At 43.5% G+C, this 26,115-nt stretch overlaps 1 protein-coding gene across 1 annotated transcript in view; it reads left to right on the forward strand.

Annotated features, from left to right (window-relative positions):
* LOC308299846 (uncharacterized protein) overlaps positions 1–26,115 on the forward strand; it is a gene marked incomplete at both ends in the record, with an annotated part of 49,593 nt that overhangs the window by 10,722 nt on the left and 12,756 nt on the right. Inside the window, 10 exons of the mRNA XM_080743629.1 lie at positions 2,455–2,508; positions 4,480–4,608; positions 12,363–12,574; positions 15,351–15,497; positions 18,140–18,308; positions 19,087–19,267; positions 20,883–21,027; positions 22,595–22,771; positions 23,513–23,872; positions 24,936–25,037. Of these exons, the coding sequence (XP_080599755.1) occupies positions 2,455–2,508; positions 4,480–4,608; positions 12,363–12,574; positions 15,351–15,497; positions 18,140–18,308; positions 19,087–19,267; positions 20,883–21,027; positions 22,595–22,771; positions 23,513–23,872; positions 24,936–25,037 (1,676 nt within the window). The remainder of the gene's footprint in view (positions 1–2,454; positions 2,509–4,479; positions 4,609–12,362; positions 12,575–15,350; positions 15,498–18,139; positions 18,309–19,086; positions 19,268–20,882; positions 21,028–22,594; positions 22,772–23,512; positions 23,873–24,935; positions 25,038–26,115) is intronic.

Raw genomic sequence — 26,115 nt, forward strand, 5'->3', positions numbered from 1 at the left:
GTCTATTTTCACTACTACATATGTTCTCTCATTTATAGAATTTCTTCGAATTTTTGTTTGATTTCTTCATGAAATGACTGGATTTTTTGGGATTTTTTGGGGATTTTTTTTTTTTTTGAAAATGTGTTTTAACAAAATGTATGTAGGAAACCAAAAAAATGAAGGGACCCATAAAAATGTGTTTGAGAACCACTGGTCTCATAGGCCAGGGGTTCTCAAACCTTTTCAGGCTGTGACCCCCAAAATAATTATATTTTAACTGAGGAACCCCTCCACCCCACTCCACCCTGGCGAGCACTAAGAATTGACATTTTGTATAACACGGTTCTATTGTTGCGAGGCCTTGTGAGCATGTAGATCGGCTATCTTTACAATTTTGCATCTAATATTTGGCCAATATTTAATCTGTCATTTTAGTCCTTAAATTGACACACTTTAGAAATGTGCAGCCAGATACCCACTATACACTTAAATTTAAACTTTGGTTTGTCTACTGCTCAGTGAGAAAACAATGTTGCATCATCTGGGGACCCCCCCCCAAAAAAAATAATTTGGGGACCCCCCTGGGTGTCCTGACCCACAGGTTGGGAACCACTGGGCTAATAGGTTACAAAACTGAGGGTCCTTGAAATGACAAAAGTTTGAGAACCACTGGTCTCATAGGCTATTGAGTAGTATGTAGGCAGTTTGTGGAAATGACACATTGCTTCAGGTTCCTATAGAGCTGACAGCTGACTGAGAGGTGACAATGAGGTGACAATGGGGAGCTGATTAGAGGTGTTACAGGTTGAATAAATTAGCCATTGTTAAAGCCCACGATTAGGCCCTGTTAACGTGTGAAATCTTTGGAAGCAGTATTTTGTGTGCTTTGACTATTCTGGCTTAGCAAAGTGCAAATTACCTTTGAAAGAAGATAGCAGGGAGTCAGGGACGCAACTGGTATCCCTCAAACCACCGGTGCTCATGAAAGGGAACACAATGAGCAAAAGAGGACAAAATGTGCCACAGAGGCACAAAAAATCCAGGTCCAGGCACTGGATTTTGAAATAAAAGGCCTTTATTTGAACGGGCTAGAACATTAAAAAACACCAACGCGTTTCGGCAAACGCCTTCTTCAGGGTGTTTTGCAAATTACCATTATCTTCTTCTGATTTAAATAAATGACACCGCGGCTCCCTCACGTCCCTTGCGTTGTATTTTAGTCAGTGGTGTAAAGTAATTACATTTAACATTTATTCAAGTACTGTAGTTAAGTAAAATCTTTAGGTATTTTGACTTTACTGGAGTATTTCCAATTTTCAATAGGCTACTTTTACCTGTACGCCACTACATCTCAAAGGCAAATATTGTACTTTTACTCCAATAAAATGTTTTGAAAAATGGAGTTACTATGTAGATTTTGAGTATTAACATAACATACCGGTACATTACCCACTTCAGCCCTATAGCATATATGTTTCGGTTGAAAATAGCTGGTCTACGCAATGCAACGCATTCTGAGATTTTTAGACAGTTTGAAAAAACCTAAAAACATTTCTGCGCAGTGAACGCAAACATTTCTGTGTAGTGAGGCCTACTTTTACTTTTGGTACTTTAAGCACATTTTGATGCCAATACTTTTGTACTTTTACTGAAGTCAACTTTGAATTCCAGACTTTTACTTGTAACAGAGTATACATCTACATTGCACATGATTGCAGTATAGAGGTATATGCGGGTGACATCATCATCATACCCGGAAGTTATGCGCGAACGCCTAGTGGTAAAAAAACACCTTCTGGCCTTGACAGCCCATACATACAAACAGAAAAGTCCTATCTGATTGCATGAAATGGAGTTAAACAGCGTTACAACTCACTTTGCCACTCGATTTGCCGTTCACTTTATGCACGCGCATACCCTATTGATACTTTTACTTAAAGGAGGACTTCACCACTTTTCAACCTATCTTCATATAATAGGTCCTCACTAATGTTCATAATAAAATAGCGCAATTTTTTTCTACTCAGTCCAAGTCTCCTTGGAGAGCTGTGGGAAGTTCAGAATCCATCGTCTTGTGACATCATCATTTTCCCCAAAAAAATGTCATCAATATTTTTGAAAAAAATATTTAGATTTTTATTATCGCAAGAACAATGGCTTCCACTTTAACATAGCAACTTTTCAGGAATAGAAAGCCTGCAGTTTCTATTAGCTTGGGTTCCCAATCGATGATGTCACAAGACGATGGGTTTCTGACCTGCCCACAGCCCTCCTCTGAGAAAAAAAAGGCAATTTTTTAGTGAGGACCAATTATATGAAGATAGGTTGAAAAGTGGTGAAGTCTTCCTTTAAGTAAAAAAATTCAGCACTCTTTCCACCACAGATTTTTAGCCACAATTCGGGTTGTTTTTTTTACAACTGGAACCCTGCATTAATCTGTGTCTGTGCGCGCGTGTGTGTGTGTCATTGCAGTGCTGCAGCTGAGGATCCAGAACCGCCGTCAGAACGAGATCAATGCCGACTCTGGTGAGTCCGTTTGGATGATTATTATTGTGATGATGGATCTCCCCGTGTCACCGCCGCTGCTGGATGTCCCATTAATGACTTTCAACTTGTCTCTCTAAGATCTCTGCACGCTGATTACACCACCACCGCCAATGATTGATGCCAGCCCCGCTCCGCGGTCTAGTTCCTGTGTTGCGGGCGGCGCCAGCCAACTATAGTGTGCTCGTTAATGGCAAAATATCAGATCCACAAAGCTCACATGAGTCGCGGCGCGTTGCGGTGTGAGCTTGTAGATGTGTAGTTTAAGCAAATTTGTCACAACAAAGTATAGGGCTAAAGACAGGGGCATATCCGCCCCCTGGGGGCACTTACTGGTGGCCCCAGGAACACGTTTCATATTCGCAATGTAAAAAAATATTTTCATGAATAATTATTGGATGGTTGGTTGTACAATACCAATGGCACAGGGATGAGTAATAATACATTAACCATTATAGCTCTTAGTATTAACCAGTTATGTCTTAATGCAGGGGTCTTCAACAGGGGGTCCTCAGAGTTACTACAGGGGGGCCATCTTTGTGATAGGATCATTCTTTTAAATTAACAACTTGAATCCTCGCATCCCTATTCTGAGGAGAACTTAAATAGAAGATCTACAAGCTGCGAGGCGTTGAGAGCTTGTAGATCGGCTATTTTCTGCAAATAGGTTTCGTGTAGAGATCAAAAAGAGCAGACCAAGTACAGAGTAAAAGGTCAAGTTAACTAAAAACACAATCCAACATAGACTACAGTGCTGTCAAACAAGTCTATGAATCTATCTATGAAATCGATGAAAATCTGCATCACACATTTATACAATATGTAGAGGGGGTCCCTGCTTCATCTCTCTCTCAGCTAAGGGGTCCTTGGCCTGAACACGTTGAAGACCCCTGTGGTTAACGGTTAAACAATGTTTGTTAATGCAGAATGGACTGCCTAATCTAGCTGAATAGCCCTGGCTTAAGAGGTTACATCTATTGGGGCATGTTGGAATCTTTCCAATAAATAATTACAGGAGTTTTGGAAGAATGTCAGGACACTGTTAATGCGCTGTTATTCCTGCAACGATCAGGGATTCACTGAGGTCAACACGATCAATGAATATGATCTGAGTATTTACTGTATATCCACAATCAATGTGTTATTTCTTATTTAGGGCCGAAGCCACAGCCTCTGTTCGTCTTAAAAATACCCTCTGTGGCCAGTGAATGTTAGGTGGGCTACAGTAACAGTACACTGTGAATTTGAGTGATGGACCGAATTGAATCGACTCGATTAATTAGCCCTATTCACGGCCCGCCCACTCAGCAAATTTCTCAGCAACTTCTTGGTGCTGATGTCAGTTTTGAAGGGGAAATTAATACAGAAATAGCTGGACTTAAAACCAACAAATCATTATTAGGAACGGTAAAGTAAATTATAATGCTTTGTGCCTTTTACTATCTTGTGTTCTTGATCATGCTAGCCGTATTTTATACTTTACTATTCAGAAATTGCATTACATTTGCGATTTCTGTGTTAAATCTATGGGCTTTTAGTAGGGTTTTACCCTTCAAAACGTGACTTCAGCACCAGGGGGGATGCTGAGTGGGCGGGCCGTGAATAGGGCTAATTGAATATACACTGGAATAAGGAGCAAGTGTAGCTCGTTATATAGCTTATATTAAAATTGACTTGTGGGGGAGGACAGTTTGTGGGTGGGTGAAAAAAAACACACAAAAAGTATCACAAAGAATGTCACAAATAATGTCACACAAAATGACACATCACATGGATTCAATGGGCCAAACCTTTGGGAGATGTAGCACTCTGATTTTTCGCTGGATTTTCAGTCGGCGACGTGGCCTGAAGAACATACTGTACAGTTCCTTCTTTCTCTATCATACAGCATGATTGATTGGATCTGACCCTGTTCATTAACGTGTTTCCTGTTCTGTGGTGCTTCTCTTGCAGGGTTGAAGACTACCTGTCCCTCAGTGAAGGCAGAGAAAGAGCAGAGTGAAGCTCTGGTGAGTAGAGCAGCGCCTCCTCTGACCGCTGTGGGTTCATCCCAGTACGCCGCATCCATCAGGGACGTGCTGGGCCCGTGATTCAGCCCGGGAAAAAGAGTTGGAGAGGCCCTCATTGGATTTGCCATTTCAGATCATGACAAGTGACAAGCCAGTGGGGCCAATTACATGAGTTATATTTTGTCGTTGTTGGGTGGAAACCTTGCATGTCCAAAACCGTTTGTTTTGTATTTATCACTTAAAAAATTATTTAAACTAGTGAAAACAGCCGATCTACAAGCACACAACGCCTCGCGGTGCGAGGCGTTGTGTGCTTGTAGATCGGCTGTTTTCACTAGTTTTGTGTGACAGGCTTGTATGATGAAGCAGGGCTTTGCTTTGCGAAAGAAATGTACAAATTTGAAACTTGGAGATACGAGGTTTTCTGCCCGACAGTGACGATTTACTTTGTTGGCCGCCCAGCCCCCAAAATGGAACGAAGGCCGACATTTTATTTCGATTTTTTTCCCTAATGGCCGGCCTGGACCGGCCGGGAATGAACCGGCCGTTCAGTTGTCCCGCTTTTCCCCAATGGCCAGCACGTCCCTGACCGCATCCATCCATAGCAGGATGAAACATGTACCGCAGCAGAGCCCACGGGAGACCACTGCTGTCATGTCAGGCTCTGCTCACTGACGGCTGCACACGTTCACCGCTGGGTTCTGTTTGAACCACATGTGAACCATATTCCCCCTTTAACTCATTTCTAGCCGATCCCGAGTATACTCGTGAAAAATACTCAAGTATTTAGAGTGCCGATCCCGAGTATACTCGCGAAAAATACTGTATATAGAGTAACGCCGGTTCTCCTACCCAATAGCCTGGCGGAAGGTCCTGGCACGATCGGCCTCGCCGATTCATCATCATCACGGATCCACGTGCACAAAATAGTAATCCCATAACATGGAGGCCGACGGGGAATCTCATCTTTAATGTCCATTTTCTCCAAACAACGCTTTTAAAGCCAAGGATGGCATTAGATTCTCGCTACAAAAACATAACAACAAAGGCATCGATCGGCCATTTTAGAAACCACATGGTGTGACGACCGCTCCCGTTGTATAACGTCATGACGTCAACCCGGAAGTATTTACGCAATGGACTTCTGGCCTTCAAAATAAGACAATGGAGCGTAATGGAGCCCTGCGAGCGGCACGCTATTTAACCCGTTCATGTCTGGAGCACTAAATGGGTTAAAAAAAAAACACTTAAACCCTATACTTGGTTGATGGGAGTCTCTCGGGGCTCGGTACTATAGTGTCTCGGTTAACGTGGTTAGAGGTCAGACAACAAACATAGGAGCTGCGTTCAGTGTTCTCAACGTTATCGTTAAAGAGTGGGTGAACGTTGCTTCTCCTAATGTTTTGCAATTCCAAGAAAGAAAAGGAAAAAGGGTACAAGATTAGAGAAATAAACAAGGAGACAAAAGTCACAGCACATTGTCAAACATCGTCGTTGTCGGGTGGAAACCTCGTATATCCAAGACCGTTCGTTTTGTATTTATCATTTTAAAAATGAACCAAACTAGTGAAAACAGCAGATCTACAAGCACACAACGCCGCCTCGCACCGCAAGGCGTTGTGTGCTTGCAGATCGGCCGTTTTCACTACTTTTGTGCGACAGCCTTGTATGATGAAGCAGGGCTTTACTTGGTGAAAAAACGTACAAATGTGAAACTTGGAGATACAAGGTTTCTGCCCGACAGTGACGATGTACATACAGTACGTGCATGGTCAAAATAGGATGAACAAAAGTGTGTTTAATAATCAACAGCACAATTCTCAGTGGTCATTTTCGTAACTCTCAGAGTTAAATAAACACGCATAGGATTATGCTGTGTAGCTACTTTATGCGTTGGACTACTTTGGATGCGTCAGGGTCCATTTCAGAGTTCAGCTATTACACCCAGGCTTTGGCTGTGTATCAACAACAGCAGAAATCCCTTACTGTATATATATACTGTATATGCTGCTAAATTCTTTATGATCCACTTCAGTTCCATGCGGCAACGTGTTCGCTGGTGCAGGAGATAAACTTTGAAGTCATTTTTCCCCCTCAATTTCCGGCCCTCGGGGGATTTGGTGCTGTTTGTCTTTGCCGTTCCGTCGAGGAAGCACGGCTTCACTTCACTGCCGTTCAGGGGTGTCACACCAAAATGTTGGGCCCTGGGTACAAGGATTCACTCACATTTTGTGCTTTAACTATTGAAAAATAGCAGATATACAAGCTTGCAGCGTGGCACTCGGTGCCGCGCTGTGAGCTTGTATATCTGCTATTTTTCAACAGTATAAAATAATGAAGGCCTCTCCACCTTGGGCCCTAGTAACTCAGTCCCACTTTTCCCCTCCCTTGTGACGCCCCTGCTACTGTTGCATTCACAGCTCGTGGTGGTGGAGGAAACAGTTCAATTTCACCGTATTGATAAAGGCCGCCTCAAAAAGCAATGTGCTGTACTTATAGCATGGGCTGAGCCACAGTGGAACTGCCACCTCGCCTGAAACTATCAAAGGCTTTTAGTGTCCACATTGAAACTCTGACAGTACTGTATTGCAAAGTTTGCACCAATTTACCGATGTGCAGACTCAACAAAAAACTAATATACACACTGCTATACTGACAAAGTACCTGGAGAAACAGACCGCATACAGTATAGGTACAACATAAATACTGAATTAGGGGGGAAAACAAAACAAAGAACCTGTTCATTGGTCCGTTTAATTTATTTCAAGCAAAGACAAAGTGTTGAGTAACTTGATGAATATAAACTTGAACTTGTGTGGCTCCATAAGAGCAGGCTCATTTCTTCCAAAATGGATGATATGTCATTTTGCACTGAAACTCTTCGATTTCACATGTTTTCACCAGTGTTGTATTGCTCAGTTTTGTCACACAGGTAGTCACCGACCCCATCTTTTCTGACCAGTGTCACATCTTTCATGCACACGGACATACATTGATGCCAAACATCCCACAAGTTAAATCCTCGACAACGCTTTAGTGTCACAACAGGGTGTTTTAACAAAGAAACAAGCCTCTGAGCCTGTATGCATATCAATAGACCTGTATTAGTAGGTGTTAAGTGATGTGCGCGTGACGTCCTGAAAATCGCGTAGCCCAAAACATTGAATTAGCAATGCAACACTGGTTTTCACATACCCTGAAGACATTGTCACAGCATCACCACAGACTACAGGCAAATAGGGAGAACATAACCAGGATTTGTGACTTCACAAAGAAAGGTGAAATTTGGTCTAATCTCATTGACAACCACTGGTCTAAAGAAAGACATTACTGTGAAACACTGGTTCCAATATCGCTGCTGTTGGGCAGAAAACTTGTATTTACTTATCTTATCTTAACTTTTATGTTTTCTTTCTTTTTTTTCTTTTTTGTAAATTAATTCCTTACTTTACTACAGTCAGTGTCACACAAGTTTTTTTTAACATGAGCTTGTAACTATAATAATATCTACACTGGAACTATTGGAACATGCAGGTTATTTTTTGGACATACATACAAGGTTCCCACCTGACAGTGACGATATTAATACATATTTATGTATGTATGTGCAAACAGGTGTGTGTGTGTTTGAAATGCTGTGTATGTGATTGGGCTCTGGGTCACGGTATGTTGGTTTGACCTGCTGCTGTTTCCTGATACAGCGTTTAACAGATGATGGTGCCACTCAGAAGTCGCCCCCTTGTGGTGTGAAAACAGAAACTGCACAAGGTGAATGCCCTGATTTACATTAATATTCTCTTCTTTTCTTTTCTTTTCTTTTCTTTTCTTTTCTTTTCTTTTCTTTTCTTTTCTTTTCTTTTCTTTTCTTTTCTGCCTGCTTTTTAATATGCATGTAGGCCTGTCACAATTATTACATAATCGTCTAATCACAATTATTTCACATAATCACAATTATTGTGTCATAATCGTCATAATTCTTTCCATGTTGAAAAATGTTAATATATTTTCAAACATGTTCAAAAATTGTGGAAATAGCCGATCTATAAGCTCACAACGCGTCGCGATGCGACATGTTGTGAGCTTGTAGATCGGCTATTTCCACTATCAATGTTCTTTTTTAAGTATAAACTTGTCAAATATGTCAGTAATTTCTTTGTATATTCAGGTTATGTGTCGTATCGACCATGTGCAACTTGAAGACCTACAAGCCAACAGAAATGTAATTGTCAACTACAAAAACACAATTAAATAGTTAATTCGCAATTATTTGAGTGACAATTAATCGTCATGTAAGATGTCATAATCGTGACAGCCCTATATGCATGTACACAGCGAATTGATTAGTAACACTTTTGAGTGTTATTACAGCTTTTCCTCTATCTATCTGTATTCCCCATCCCTACTCTCTCTATATATCCAGCGTTACCAACTATTGGCAACATTTTACGATTTAAGGATAATATAACATTAACATGAAAAATGTGTTTTCGTTTGTGATACTGATAAATACTACTACTACTACTACTACTACTACTACTGGTCTACTACTAATAATTGCACCTTTTAAGAGCAGAGTCACAAAGTGCTTAAAAGACAAATCAATAAGCATGATAGGCATGTTTTGCGGAACAGAAAAGAAAAACACAACATCGTTCACTTCCTGAAACTGTTATGTTCACGCTTTCGTCCGTGCCCCCCCCATCCCTTCCCCCCATACACAGGGCGGGCCGTACTGTATGTACGCGCAATGTGATAATAACGCTCCCGCGATAGTGTTTTTCACTACAATTCACAGACAATAACGCTACTGAGTGGTGAACATGAAACGAATCATTTGAACGTATCATTGCCACGAACATGAACAAAATCATTTGAATGTTTTTTTTCCCCCACCACTACTTAACACGCGTTAAGTGGTCAGTTGTTAAGTGGTGGTGGTTAATTGATGGTTAAGTGGTGGAGGTTAATTGATGGTTAGGTGGTCAGTTGTTAAGTGGTGATAGTTAAGTGGTCAGTTAAGTGGTGGGCCATGAACCCTTTCAGGATTGTCAAGTGGGTCCTTCCATTTGATGCTATTTGGTGTGTGTGTGTGTGTGTGTGGGGGGGGGGGGGATCCTGCAATGAGCCAGGCATTTTCATCAGCTGTCAATCAAATGTGACCCAGATGTATCGCTCCATTCTAAGCAGCCTGCAAACATATCAGTTGATTGACAGAACACCACACCACACCACACCACACCACACCACACCACACCACACCACACCACACCACACCCTCTGCCATCCATGGATCCTCTCCTCTCCTCTCCTCTCCTCCTCTCCTCTCCTCTCCTCTCCTCTCCTCTCCTCTCCTCTCCTCTCCTCTCCTCTCCTCTCCTCTCCTCTCCTCTCCTCTCCTCTCCTCTCCTCTTCTCGATCAATTACTACTCTCGACACTTCAGTGTTCATTTTGACAGCATTTGAATAAAAAAACTATAACATTTTAGTCATATTTCACTAATTACAGTCATCTGAAAAGTTATAGTTTTAGTCTAATCTATAATAGCCGATAATAGCTGACAATAGCCAATCTACAAGCTCACAACTCCTCTTCTCCACTAATCCCCCCCCAACATTTTAGTAGAAATTGTCAATATATCTAGTCTTAGGTTTTAAGGTTTTTAGTCTTTATTTTGTTTTTATGTAGTTTTCGTCAGTGAAAAAAGGTAGTGGGCAGACATTTTCCTCATAGTTTTAGTTGATGAAATGAACACGGTGGCACTCTAAAAAACGTGTGTGTGTGTGTGTGTGTGTGTGTGTGTGTGTGTGTGTGTGTGTGTGTGTGTGTGTGTGTGTGTGTGTGTGTGTGTGTGTGTGTGTGTGTGTGTGTGTGTGTGTGTGTGTGTGTGTGTGATAGACGGAGAGAATGGATGTCTCCACGTGTGTGTGTCTGTGTGTGTGAAGATGTGAGAGTGAACCACTTAAACCCTCTTAGACTTAGTAAACCGGGCCTGCGTGCGTGCGTGCGTCTGTGTGTGCGCGCGCGCGTGTGTGTGTGTGTGCCAGTTTACCAGTCTTTGATGCCCAGGCTGGTTACGACTGTAAATCATCACCTATGGCAACAGCAACATGCATCTTCAAACCACAGCTGTTCAGCCAATCCTGTTGCTCTCTCTCTCTCTCTCCCTCTCTCTCTCTCTCTCTCTCTCTCTCTCTCTCTCTCTCTCTCTCTCTCTCTCTCTCTCTCTCTCTCTCACTATTGATGTCCCATCTGTTCGCATGCACGCGCGCGCACACACACACACACACACACACACACACACACACACACACACACACACACACACACACACACACGTTTGTTTGATTATACTTGTGGGGACACGAACATTTTAGAACAGCAATTTTATCAATCCGATATATATTTTTTTAAATCCTAAGGAGTTTAATTGCACAGCGGTACGATGGCCCTCTTCATCTCCGCTATAATAGCAGCAACCTTCTGGGGGTTGAACCAGCGAGGCACCATTGCATCCCAGATGTCCTCCTGATGGGTTTTGAACGGCTGTCGATGTTACTGTCGTCCATAAAGCCGCTCTGAGAGTGATCCAAACGACAGCTTTTACAACCTCCCTTATATTTGTGGCGCTGTGGACCCTGCCATCCACCTCAGTTAGAATGATTGACGTTTATAGTTATCACTTTATAGTTAGCATTTATAATTATCATTATAGTTAGGTGTGCTCTCGGTGTGAACAGGAGTCAAATAGACATTTTATTTAAACCTCAAAACAAACATTTCTCTTCTGGGGACCATGCAGGAAGATGTTCCTCTCAAATGTCTATTTCTCAAATTCTATAGGCCTACTATACTTTTGTGGAATTTTGGCATAATACAAACCAGTTGTGTAGTGTGTTAAGTACTGTACTTAAAGGAGTAGTTCACCCCCAAAATGACTTTTTTTCTATTGATTACTCACACCATGGAGACTTGAGTTCAATAATAATTGGTTTGTTTTTGTCACATTCCTAAGACAAAAATGTGATTATAGTAAATGTACCCCCATCGATTCCAGATGGGGATCCAAATGCATTTCATCTTACATTCTCTCTCTCTCTCTCTCTCTGTGTGTGTGTGTGTGTGTGTGTGTGTGTGTGTGTGTGTGTGTGTGTGTGTGTGTGTGTGTGTGTGTGCGTGCGTGCGTGCGTGTGTTCCAGCCACAGACAGAAGTGTGTGTGCTGCACAGCGGCAGAAGAAGGCCCGGCAGACGGAGCATCCCAGTGCAAAGCTGCAACGGCGGCCAGGTTCTCTGGAGCCATCAGCGCACAAACACACACCCGCCCCGGACAACTGTTAGTACACACACACACACACACACACACACACACACACACACACACACACACACACACACACACACACACACACACACACACACACACACACACACACACACACACACACACACACAAAGTGCCCTCTCCAGACCATGAATGCAGTTTTCACTATGGTGAAAGAAATGCAAATGCCCCCTCTTTCCATGCCATACCTGAAGGCAGCATCAAGAGAATTACCTTGTCCAAAACTCTCCTGAACTTGAATGCAGCATCTCATGTTGAAAGAATTGCCCTCTCTGTGTAGAAATCAAGCATCGAAAATAGCCGACCTCGAAGTTGCGACGCGTTGTGAGCTTGGAGGTCGGCTCGATAGTTTCGAAATTTCAGCTCCTGCCTCTCTAACATTCTCTGCACGTCCCTGCACACGTCCCTACTCCAAACTCCAAGTCACCTTCTCTCAGCTCCGCCTTGTGACCTTCCTTCCTTCCTTTCCTTGCCTCCTCTCCTCAGGTCCTGTGTCCTTCCCTCTGTCCTCTGATGTCTTCGAAGACGACATCTCCTCCTGCTCCTCGTCCTCCTCCTCCGCCGAGCATCACCACCACGGCCTCCTCCACCAATCGCCAGCCTTCTCCTGCTCGCCGGGACTCCCGGGTGACCAATTACTGAGTGACATGTCACCCGCGGGCCCGCCCCTCAACCACCACAGTCCGAGTCACGCTCAGGTGAGGATGACAGTGAGGATGTCAGAGGGGTGAAAAAAAAAATCATTTTTCAAAAATAGTATAGATCTACAAGCTCATAGATTTTTCAATAGTTAAAGCATTAACCCATTCAGGCCGGGTACACATTTTAGTGTATGGGAGGCAGGGCCGACTGGGAGAAATGCGGGGCCCTGAGAGAGGTCTGTCCGAAACCCCCCCCCCCCCCCCCCCGGCGCATTTTTTTTTTACTTGCACGCGCACGTGTGCGCAAACGATTTTCTGTGGCTGTGCATCTATAAATGCTATGGAATTATGCAGCAACTCTACCTCTAACACGGTTAGACAGAAGCATATGTTTATTCTGCTGCTTTTATTGTACACGGCCACAAAGCAGACTCCTGCAGAATGAATGCAATAGCTGGATGGGACCATGTATTTACTTCACTACTACTAGGCTATCAATCAGACACAAGATCGTCATGTTGTCAGATGAGGGGATTTCTCATAACTTAGTAGAATATTACCCTGGCCTTACCTCGCGCAGATATGATGCTCTCTCTCTCAACTCTCTCATAAGTAAGTAACGGAAGGGAAGGGAACGCTGAATCAAGTTGTAAGATCCCGTGTCTCAAAACTAGATACAGTAAATCCCATAGCCCGAAGGGACAGTCAACCGTTTCACTGGTTGTTGCTGGTTGTCAGGGAGATATCACAGCCATCTTTGACAGGCTCTGTCTCCGTCCTGCAGATTGCGGTGTTTGTGTGAAGATTTTATATGAAAACAAAACTAAATCAATTAACCAAGCCTAGCGCGGGGCCCTTGCAGGTGCGGGGCCCTGTGCGACCGCACCGTTCGCTCTACCCTAGAATCGGCCCTGATGGGAGGGGCTTACAGTACATGTACAGTATGTAGCAAAATATTTGTTTTTGTAGGCTAATTTCTGATTCAGTCCTAACTATAGGTTAGGCCTAAATGGGTTAAATAATTCTAGGCCTAAATGGGTTTCAACCCATTTAGAACGGGTACACATTATTGTGTATCATTATTTCATGCTTTAACTATTGAAAAATAGCAGATATACAAGCTTACAGCGCGGCACCGAGTGCCGCGCTGCGAGCTTGTAGATCTGCTATTTTTGAAAAATCGTGGAAAATTAGAATTTTGACACGATTCTATCAGTGTCTTTTGAATCCTTCTAAGATTTTTTGAAAAACCCATGTTTCTATGTCAGCAATCTGGCCAGCCATCGTCAAAGAAAAGGTCCTTTTCACTTAACTGGAGCTCAGTTAGTCTGTTCTTGAGAGACTACTATGTCAGTGGTTCTCAAACCTTTTCATGTGAAGGACCCCCAAAGTGATATGTATTTGGCCACGGACCCCCATCTCAAAATATTTAGTTCCAGGGACCACCCAGAAGAGTTACAAACGTTCGCTTTGAAAATACATATATTCAAAGATTTGCACACATTTTCACAACTTTTTCCAAAAATAGCAGATCTACAAGCTCGCAGCGCGGCACTCGGCTTGTATATCTGCTATTTATCACTGGTTAAAGCATTCAATAATTCTAGGCCTAAATTTAAAGGGACGCCTCAAAGAGCATTTAAAACCATAACAAGGCACTGCAGGCAAATATTTAATGAACTATATATAATCTACCCTTCAAATGTGTGCCGTAAAAAGAAATTAAGATTTTTGATTAAAACGGTTTGGGGTATTTTCCCCAGTACTGCTGGCTATGTCATTATTCATTTTCGCTGTTGAGTCTTGATTTACAAACTATAATAACTTGTTTCTCAATAAGTACCTTCTATTTGAATAACATGTATAAATAACAAATGAGAATCTCAAATAATAAAACGTTTAACATATTAACATCCCCGTGGCTTCCCTTGGACGTGTTCATGCATGATTAACTGAACGAAATAATGAGAACCTCGATCCTGCTTGTAGTTTCCATTCACTGAAACAAATTGAATGTCGATTTGTTTTTCTTTTGTTTTTCTCTGACATTTTGAACATCAATTCCGTTTCGTATTGACAATCGTGACATCCTTATAGGTTCAACCGGCCAGCAAAGTCGGTCGGTATACAAGAAGTGATACTGCACTAATTGCACATATCAAGTATCTCCAAAAATGTTGTTACCGCATTTGTCTGACTGTACCGAAAAGACAGAATCAATGACACCAAAGGCCAGGCCAGGCCCGGCTGTGTGGGTGACAGCGGCTTCTCAGGAGGTGGATGGACCTGCAACGGTCCATTTGGTTCCATTTGGACACAGGATTAAATGAACAGGATTTGATTAGAGCAGTGGTTCTCAAAGTGGATTCCAGGACTCTGTGGGTTCATTTAGGGGGGCCTAAATTGACCCATACAAGTCTCTAACTCTGACAGTGTACAAATGGAACCAAATGAACCCTAACGGGTCCATTTGGTTCCATTTGTACACTGTCAGAGTTAAGGGCAGACCTTGAAATCTGAAAGTTTGAGTAAACACTGGATTAGAGTCCCAAACATAACATAAGTATCAGCTGGGGGTCTGTGTGGCCTATACTGCATAATATCAAACTGGAGGTCGCCTTTGAAGAATGAAAAGGTTTGAGGAACGCTGGACTAATAAATGAATATCTGTGAGGGGGTCTTGATGAGCGCATCAGATTTCCAGAGCACACTGGCTGGAGAGAGTAAATGTTAGCAGACAGACAGGTGTATTAATAGGCTCATATGGTGTCACTTTGACATTCTCTCTCTCTCCCTCTTTCTCTCTCTCTCCTTTCTTTGCTGTGCCTTTCAGTCGGCTTTGGTGTTGCTCCCGGCAACCGAGGGCACCGGCCACCAGCCAATGAGCATGACGCTGGGCGAGGCGACCTCCACGGCAACGACCGGGAGAGCCGGCGGAATGTACGTGACCTCGTCCCCGGCCACGCCCCTGCTGCCAAAGGTAACCGGCTGGGGGCTCGTTAGGAAGGCACAGGATCAGCCTGTCCTTTTGAACCACGTTTAACCTGGCTTTAACTGGGCCTGTGAACATTGTACTGTAGCCTCGGTCAGTCTGTCGGTCGGTCAGACAGTGGTGGAAAGAGCACTCAATTCTTTTACTTAAATAAAAGTATCAATACCACAATGTAGAAATACTCTGTTGGGACACGGTCACGTCCAGGGACGTACAGAGAATGTTAGAGAGGCAGGGGCTGACATTTCTAAAAGGGCCTTTGGTGAAAATATTGAAAATAGCAGACCTCCAAGCTCACAAGAGGTCGGCTATTTTCGTTACTGAAACCTCACTAAACTTAAGCATTAAAAAGGCAATACTGGAGATGTGGCGTAACGGCATGGATTTCTCTACACAGAGAGGGCAATTCTTTCAGCATGAGATGCTGTATTCAAGTTCAGGAGAGTTTGGACAAGGCAATTCTCTTGAATGCTTTCACCATAGTTAAAACTGCATGAATGGTCTGGAGAGGGCACCTTTTACAGACGGATAAAAGTGTTCATTTCACAAGTTATCATAAATGTAAGATTTCCCCAAGAACTCTTTTGAAAATAGCAGATTTCCAAGCTCTCAACGCGTCGCATTGTGAGGCGATGTGAGCTTTATATCGGCTATTTTCAAATAGCCAATGTTTAAATAGAGCTGACGTGGTTAATGTATGCTTTGTAATAATCACTATCTTGGAACTAGTTTTCAAATAATTGCAGCGGAGTAAAAGTTTGACTCTGAGTTGTAGTAGAGTAAAAGTAAAAGTATTGACATTTGGAAATACTCCAGTAAAGTAAAAGTACCTGAACATTGTACTTAAGCACAGTACCTATTACTTTACACCACTGCAGTCAGAAATGTTTATTTTTTTACTGTCTACTGTACCCATCAACCCTCCAGATACAGTACAGTATGCACATCAAGGCTGGGCGATTTTAGGAAAACCTTCGATATTCGATAATGTTGTTGATTACCTCGATATCGATATTACTAGAATTATTGAATGCTTTAACCAGTGAAAAATAGCAGATTACAAGCTCACAGCGCGGCACCGAGTGCCGCGCTGCAAGCTTGTAGATCTGCTATTTTTGAAAAATCGTGAACATTTGAATTTTGACCCGATTCTATAGTGTCTTTTGAATCCTTCTAAGGTTTTTTGAAAAACCTATGTTTCTATGTCAGCAATCTGGCAAGCCATCGTCAAAGAAAAGGTCCTTTTCACTTAACTGGAGCTCAGTTAGTCTGTTCTTGAGAGACTACTATGTCAGTGGTTCTCAAACCTTTTCATGTTAAGGACCCCCAAAATGATATGTATTTGGCCACGGACCCGCATCTCAAAATATCTAGTTCCAGGGACCACCCAGAAGCAAAATTTGAGTTACAAACGTTCGCTTTGAAAATACATATTCAAAGATTTGCACACATTTTCACGACTTTTTCAAAAATAGCAGATCTACAAGCTCGGAGTGCACTGAGTGCCGCGCTGCGAGCTTGTATATCTGCTATTTTTCACTGGTTAAAGCATTCAATAATTCTAGCCCTAAAGAGAGAAAGGAAAAAAAAAAAACAACAACGGTGCGAAACACGTCGGCTGTCATTTGTTTCTCTGAGCCGTGATGATGATGGAGGTGCAACAACAACACTGTACATGTTTTTCATTTAAACGCAAAGGTCAGGTCAGGCAGGGATCCATGACCTCAGCTCTGCATTCATTACTGTCAATTCAGAACACAATTCATATAGGATCCCTACAGGTTCACACACACACACACACACACACACGCACACGCACACGCACACGCACACGCACACGCACACACACACACACACACACACACACACACACTGTCAGCTCCATGTCGGTGTGTTGGCTCAGGTCTCGCATTCGCATTTCATATCAGGGACTCAGGGTATGACCTTGACATAAATCACGTTGAGTCACACAACATGACATGACCTGACATGACGTTTTCGGGTGTACGTTTACCTCCTGGCACAGAGAACATACAGTACCTCGCTGGGGTTACGTGGTTACGTAGTTGTCAGTCATTTCAGGTCTCATTATTTTTTGTTTGAACTCAAAATATCGTTCTTATTAATTTATTGTTTGTGCAAAATTATATTTTCATGAATACTTATGCATTTGCTGTTGTCGGGTGAAAACCTTGTATGTCCAAGACCGTTAGTTTTGTATTTATAATTTTAAAAACGATTTAAGATAGTGAAAATAGCCGATCTACAAGCACACAACGCCTTGCACCGCGAGGTGTTGTATGCTTGTAGATCTGCTTTACTTTATGAAAGAAAACATACACATTTGAAACATGGAGATAGAAGGTTTCTGTCTGACTGTGACGAATTATTACATTAAAGTGTTATTTTTCTGCAAAGATATCTGGTCTAGACTAGAGCAATGGTTCTCAAAGTGGATTCTAGGGACTCTGTGGGTTCCTTTAGGGTTCATTTGGTTCCATTTGTACACTGTCAGAGTTAAGGGGAGACCTAGACATTTGAATGGTTGAGAACCACTGGTCTAGAGGGAAGGCCCCACCGGGTCAATGAACTTAATTTAACTCCTTGTCTCCATGTCCTGGTCCTTTCAGACAGCTCGGCCTACCAGCCCCTCGGCCTCCACCACCCTCACCCCCTCCCTCGCCTCCTCCACCCGCCTCCCCCGCCCGCGGAAACCGCGGGAGACCAAACCCAAGATGAGGAAACTCAAATACCACCAGTACATTCCCCCTGACCAGAGAGTTGGCACTGGGGCCGCAGGTACGCTACCAAGCCCACATGCTGCTGCAGCATTCATAAACTATGGGCTAACTAAACACATTTTTGACAATTAGCATACTGTTAAAAAACTGGTAAAAGTTGAACCCATTTAGGCCTAGAATTATTGAATGCTTTAACCAGTGAAAAATAGCAGATATACAAGCTTTTTTTCTTTGACGATGGCTGGCCAGATTGCTGACATAGAAACATGGGTTTTTAAAAAAAACCTTAGAAGGCGCTCGCAGCGCCGCGGCACTCGGTGCCGCGCTGTGAGCTTGTATATCTGCTATTTTTGGAGCGGTGAAAGCGCTCCCAATGAACAGGTATGTCCGTGGGTGGGTGGCTGGGTGGCTGGCTGGCCGTGTCCGTAGCCTGGCAATACCTTGAGTGGCCACACACAAAACACTAGTTAAAGGAGGGGCGCTGTTTTGTGCAGGCCAGGCACACTCACCACTCACTCACAGGCACAGTTTACACTCACTCACTCACTCACATAGGGTACAGCTGCTCAAATTCACCGCTCCACTTCGAACCGAGGTTTGATTTTCAATAGTTAAAGCATAAAATAATGATACACAATAATGTGTACCCGTTTTGAATGGGTTAATATCACTAGTAATTAATGGCAAATATCTAACAAATAAATATTTGATATACCGTTGGAGCTAGCTTGGGTGGAAGTGATACTCAAAAAAAAACTATTATTTTTGGAAAGCGACGTATTATTCGACAAATATATATATTTTTAAATGTTTGTTATTCATGTCGTTTCCTCTAGTGGGAGGGGCCAGCAAGAAGAGCCCCACCCCTGCCCAGCCCATCGACCCTGCCTACTCTCATCTCCTGCAGAAACAGCAGGTGTTCCTGCAGCTGCAGATCCTTCAGAACCAGCAACAGCAACAATACCAACAACAGCCAACACAGCAGCAGCAGCAGCAACCAGCTAATGCTGTGCCCAGGTATGCAGACTCTCACTTCAGTTTGACCTCATTCACGTATCCAGCGATACAACACAGAAAAGCGATGACGAATCGTCGCACTGCCAAACGGATAAAAAGAGGAAAATGAGACAAATGACTTTTTTATTTTTACAGTGAGATAAAATAAAATGGGCTTTACTGAAGCTTAAAGATCTCTGTTTGAGATCTATGTATTTTTAGATCTTTGTTGCAGACGAAAGAACAAAGACAAAAACGTATGCCACAATTACAGCATATAAATAAAACAACAAACGTGGTGACATTTGTTGTTGCTCCCGGGGAATTTATCTGTCGGTCTTTAAAGCATGAGACCGCTACTCCTCCGAGGTAGCTGGCAGGTGGAGAACAGGACCATTAGTTATTTTGATCCTAGAAATGCTCAATTAATTAAGAAAGCCTACCAGGACAAGTAATGGGCAACAAGAGCTGAGAGGAGGGGTGGCAGGATTTAGTTAAAGATGGGGTGCCATTATTCAGGCTGGTGGTTCCCATAAGGAGGAGATGATTTTATGATGTCATTAACTCAGTGTTTTTCAGTTGGGCCTTTTGACTCAGAGGCTTTCAGCTTTCAGGAAGTAACTAAAAATACACAGGGAAGGCATTTGCATATTATAACCACACCCGGTGGTCTATTAGAGTAATGTTAAAGGGGAAGACCACCCATTTTCAATATTGAACTCATTCATTGAAGTCATTAATATAACTTAGAGGAGTTGTGTGGAAATAGAAAAAAAGTTCCTCCCCTTCTGTGTTGCCTAGAACTGGAAGATTGATTTTGGGGTTGGTATTGTAAAGTACAACGGTGTGATGTCATCAAGTTGTACTTTACAATACAAACCCCCAAATCAATCCTCCAGTTCTAGGCAACACAGAAGGGGGGGAACTTTATTTCTATTTCCACACAACTCCTCTAAGGTATATTAACTCATTGCATGCCAGGCCCGATAGTCCCGAGATTATTTCAATGCCTTTCCCTGCCAGGCCCGATAGTCCCGAGAATTTCCGCCATTTTGAAAAAGAAAAAAATTCAAAAAATTAAAAAAAAAATTTTTTTTTAAAAATTTTTGGACCCCAAAAAAATGTAGTAGGCATGATAGAAATCGCGAAATTGCATGTTTAACCCCCATAGCAACCCCATCTATCAAACATGGCAGCCATCTTTGTTTACATTTTAGGAAAACATAATGGCTTGTATCTCATGAATGCCTGAACGGATTTCCATTCGGATTTTTTTGTTTGAAAGCTGTGAGCAATGTGGACACACGTGGTGCATTATCTAGGCATGGGTGTGCATGATCCGTGCACTATGAATTACATGGAAGTCTATGGAGACCAGAGGCACCATAGAGTACGAAGGTATTGTTAAATGGCGGGGAATGTGTTAATGACATAGTTCAATATTGAAAATGGGTGGTCTTCCCCTTTAACTCCATAGACACATACAAAACAGAATAATTACAATTAAAAGATGAAGAAGATTCAATGACAGCGAGGAGACAGGTGAGAGGGGTCCTGTTTCAGTGAGGGGACGAGGGGAAGAGGGGACGAGCTCGTCAAGGAGATGAGATTTCATTTTCCTTTTTGCCATCTGCAGCGGAGAAGCCAATCAGATGGTCAGGTTCTCGGGGGCCACGCCCCAGAACCCCCAGCCTGTCGCCGTGCGGACAAGCCACACCCCTGTGGATGAAAGCACCGCCCCCAAGCCCGAGCTGCTGCCTGCTAACCTCGTCGACCTAACGGTAAGACGCCTGGAGATCAAACACCTTGCTAACAGTGGTGGAAGAAGTACTCTAATGTTTTACTTCAGTGAAGTTATCAACACTGCAATGTAGAAATACTGTCACAAGTAAAAGTCTGGAATTCAAAGTTTACATGAGTAAAAGTACAAAAGTATTGGCATCAAAATGTACTTAATGTACGAAAAGTAAAAGTTGTCATTGTGCAGAATGTCCCATTTCACATACGTTCAAAAGGCATAAAAATCTTCTGAAAATAGCAGATCTACAAGCTCACGTGAGCTTGTAGATTTGTAGATTTGTAGATCTAGAGCTTGTAGAATTGTAGATGGACCAAATGTATTTAATTTATGTTTTGTAGTAATAATCAAAATCAACAAAGTAACTAAAGTTTTCAAATAAGTGTAGCGGAGTAAAAGTACAATATTTGCCTCTGAGATGTAGTGGAGTAGAAGTAAAAGAAGTATTGACAATTGGAAATACTCAAGTTGAGTAAAAGTACCTTAGAACAGCACTTAAAGTAAGTGCTGTTCTTTTTACTATTTACTCCACTTATCTTGAAGCTGGCTGTGTCCTATCCAACACGTGCATGTTGGCTACTTACTCATAATATGAGTCAGTGATAAAAGAGCTCTATAAATAAATATTGTTTATTTGTTCAGCTCTTTATCACCGTTACGGTCTCCAAGGGTTTTACAGGTCCACACACAGAGAATAAACCACACTCCTTGGCACAGAGTTCCCAATCCCAATCATGTAAATCTAAATGCCAGCAGCATGTAGACACTGTTAAGGGTAAACTCAGACCGCTGCCATTTATCTCTGTTCTAATGCTTAATTTATCGATCCGTTATTCTACGGTATTATGTAAATCGGGGGCTTTGTGGTTTTGTCTCGTCGCAAATCTTTGGCCTGAACCAGGCTTTAAAGGGATAACTTTAATTTCATCGTCTAATCAGGCTTTTGTGAACACCCTGGACAGATTTTAATTTGCTTGATTCAATATTTAGATATTTGATATTCATTTTATCAGACACTCACCATCCAGAGACCATTCCGATACAAACCCAGTCTAGTAACTTCAAACTCCATTTTAACCGTGATAGAGTCTTTTTTCTGGTGACTCATGCCACCCTCCTAATACATGAGCTGGCCCTGTTTTTATTTTTTATAACCTTTGTCATTTATTTCTAATAATTCTTTATTGAAATACATTTTGTTTCCATTTTTCCAAAAAAATATAAAAAATAAATGAAAAAAGTTATCGAAAAAAAACACGGCCAGCTCACATATTAGTAGGGTAGTATGAGTCACCAGAAAAACAACAGGTGTTTTTGATGAATCTATCATGGTTAAAATGCAGTTTGAAGTTACAATGGGTTTGTATAGGAATGGGCCCTGTTAAACATTTCACATTTCTTTGCCATGAGAAGTTTTTTTCTCTCAGACACTCCCCATGGCAAAGAAATGTGAATGTTAACTCACTCGACCCCCTGCCCCTTCCACTGTCACCCCCCCTCCCTCCCCCCTCTCCCCCATCCGTTTCTCACCCCCCCCTCTCTCTCCTCAGGTGTCAGAGTTACGTCAGCAGCTGAGGAAGCGCGGCCTGCCGGTCTCCGGCACCAAGCCGGCCCTGCTGCAGCGCCTGCGGCCCTTCCAGCTGCCCCACACCTGCCTGACCCCCACGCCCCTCTGCCAGCTGGAGCCCCACCCCTCAGCGGCCCCCATCCCCGCCCCCACCCCCACCGCGCCATCGCTGCTGCTGCCGCCGCCGCCGCCCGGCCACAGCCCCCCCGGCAGCTCTGGAGCCTCCTCCAGCTCCGGACCCGACTCGCCCGTCTCCAGCCCCAGCCAACGCGTCTACATCCAGGTTATTATTATTATAGTTTCGCATCTTGTCGTTAGTTCTTTTAATAGGCTATATGCGCAGCAGCCATTTTGGAGAGAAGTTGGGTCTCTTCTCACTTCCTTCACGGGTGTTACCAATGATACGAATGAAGGCTCTGGTCCATTCTGGTCAAACAGAGTCAGGGTGCTGATATTGTGCATGTTGGCTCACTCTGCTACACCAGTGGGTCTCAAAGTAAGGTCCATGGACCCTCATGGTTCCTTGGGGGTTCCAAATGACCCCTTAAAAGGTGTATGACTCAGAGTTACGGGTTTCTTTGAAATAAAGGTTTTGAGATCCACTGTGCTACATGAAGTGGAACAGAGCCTTCATTAGAATCATTTGTAACACCTTTGAAAGGAAGAGAGAAGAGACCCAACTTCTCTCCAATAAGGCAGCTGTGTATATAGCATTTTTTATTTTTTATTTTTTGCTGTGATACGGGGTAATCGAACCAGGATTCAGTAAGCTCAGAAAACGTTTAAAATGTGCAGATCCATAAGCCCTCAACACATCGCATCGTGACGCGTTGTGGGCTTGGACTCTTTTCACAATTTTCGGAAAATCCGTTAACTATAACAACCCCTGGTCCACATTCAGCCGAACGGAGGAATTCCCAACGGAGTTCTCAACGGCGGCGTTCCAGACGGATACCGCATGCTCACTGGCTTCCCCAGCAGCGCGGTCTCGGTCACCGTGGCGCCGGGCGAACAGTGCGGCCTGACCAACGCAGCCGTCTTCCTGGCGCCCCCCGCCGGCACGCCCTCGGGGACCCCCAGCCCCAGCCTGCCCCTCTCCTCCTCCTCCTCCCCCTGCTCCGCCTCCTCGCCCCTGCAGCACTGTGGTGGCGCCCCCTGGAGGACGGAACAGGAGCAGCAGATGGAGCTGAGCCTGGAGGAGGCCATGAGGGAGAGGAGGAGGAACCGAACCCGGGACCGCAGCTTCGGCACAGCGACAGAGGTGAGGACACATCCATGATCCACATCCCTCTCTAACCGTTTTGATGATATGATATAGATATGATATAGTACTTTATTGTCAATTTGCACTAAAATTTGTCTTGCGACACAGCAGCCAAGTAAGCAAAACATATACACATTTGACATAACACATGGGACAAAACAGGGTTACATACATAAAGATATACAGACAAGAGCAATGTCCACCGCCTAGCCTACCCCTGGCTACCCCGTTGACTGATGGACAAAGGACCTTTTTAGTCTGACCTTATTGTATGCTGGAACACCGTATCTCCTTCCTGAAGGCAGCAACCTATATTCTCTATATACACAGGGCTATTGTTAGAGGTAATATTCCTTGCCAACTTTAGAATGCTGTTATCATACATACTGTAGTCGTATATAGCCTCTGAAGTGGTTGTCCAACTATCTTGGAACACAGTTGTTGCAGCAGTTGTGACTTTAGGGCTGCAGACAAACATCCATACCAGGTGGTACTAATCAGGGTTCATTTTATTAACCCTGAGAGTGTAACAAATGGAACCAAATGGACCCACGAGGGGTTAAGTGACTCAGGGACACTTTAACACATAGACTGGGGCTGGACTCTCTCTTTTTCCTGTTGTTTCACCCAGGTGGACGTGGTTTTGAGGTTAGGTTTAGGCATAGTTTCTGTGAGGTTAAGGTTAGGGTTACGGTTAGGCATAGTGTTTGTGAGATTAGTGTTAAGGTTAAGGTTAGGTTTAGGCATAGTTTCTGTGAAGTTAAAGGTTAGGGTTTAGAAAACACACCAGAGAAATACAGGTCCCAGACCGGGGACGGAGGTGAACCGGTGACCTTCTGATTACCAGACGAGCTTTCTATACCCACTTAGCCACGTCCGCCCCAAACAACATCAATACTACTATCCAAGGAGGTATATCCTTACCCTTAGGTATATCCTTACCCTTAGGTATATCCTTACCCTTAAGGCACAGGGACGTCAGCAGGTTATATTTAGCTAATGCCAGGTCATATGAGGAAGGCTGACATTAACAGTCATACTGTATGTTTTGTCTCTGCAGTCGTGTGTCGGAGGTCTCCATCCGTTCCTGCAACAGGATCCAGGTCGAGTCAGAGTGAAGACAGAGCCGGTGGACGAGCAGACAGAAGTCCTCTTTACCCAGGTAAAACCCTAACACCAGTCCTCTTTACCCAGGTAAAAACCCCTAGCCCCAGTCCTCTTTACCCAGGTAAAACCCTAGCACCAGTCCTCTTTACCCAGGTAAAACCCCTAGCACCAGTCCTCTTTACCCAGGTAAAACCCTAGCACCAGTCCTCTTTACCCAGGTAAAACCCCTAGCCCCAGTCCTCTTTACCCAGGTAAAACCCTAACACCAGTCCTCTTTACCCAGGTAAAAACCCCTAGCCCCAGTCCTCTTTACCCAGGTAAAACCCTAGCACCAGTCCTCTTTACCCAGGTAAAACCCCTAGCACCAGTCCTCTTTACCCAGGTAAAACCCTAGCACCAGTCCTCTTTACCCAGGTAAAAACCCTAGCACCAGTCCTCTTTACCCAGGTAAAACCCCTAGCACCAGTCCTCTTTACCCAGGTAAAACCCTAGCACCAGTCCTCTTTACCCAGGTAAAACCCCTAGCACCAGTCCTCTTTACCCGCAGGTAAAAACCCTAGCACCAGTCCTCTTTACCCAGGTAAAAACCCTAGCCCGAGTCCTCTTTACCCAGGTAAAACCCTAGCACCAGTCCTCTTTACCCAGGTAAAAACCCTAGCACCAGTCCTCTTTACCCGCAGGTAAAAACCCTAGCACCAGTCCTCTTTACCCAGGTAAAAACCCTAACACCAGTCCTCTTTACCCAGGTAAAAACCCTAGCACCAGTCCTCTTTACCCAGGTAAAAACCCTAACACCAGTCCTCTTTACCCAGGTAAAAACCTAACACCAGTCCTCTTTACCCAGGTAAAAACCCTAACACCAGTCCTCTTTACCCGCAGGTAAAAACCCTAACACCAGTCCTCTTTACCCAGGTAAAAACCCTAACACCAGTCCTCTTTACCCTGGTAAAAACCCTAACACCAGTCCTCTTTACCCGCAGGTAAAAACCCTAACACCAGTCCTCTTTACCCAGGTAAAAACCCTAACACCAGTCCTCTTTACCCAGGTAAAACCCCTAGCACCAGTCCTCTTTACCCAGGTAAAAACCCTAGCACCAGTCCTCTTTACCCGCAGGTAAAAACCCTAACACCAG

The sequence above is a fragment of the Nannobrachium achirus genome (assembly GCF_963921795.1).
Source record: "Nannobrachium achirus genome assembly, chromosome: 2".
Classification (NCBI taxonomy): Eukaryota; Metazoa; Chordata; class Actinopteri; order Myctophiformes; family Myctophidae; genus Nannobrachium; species Nannobrachium achirus.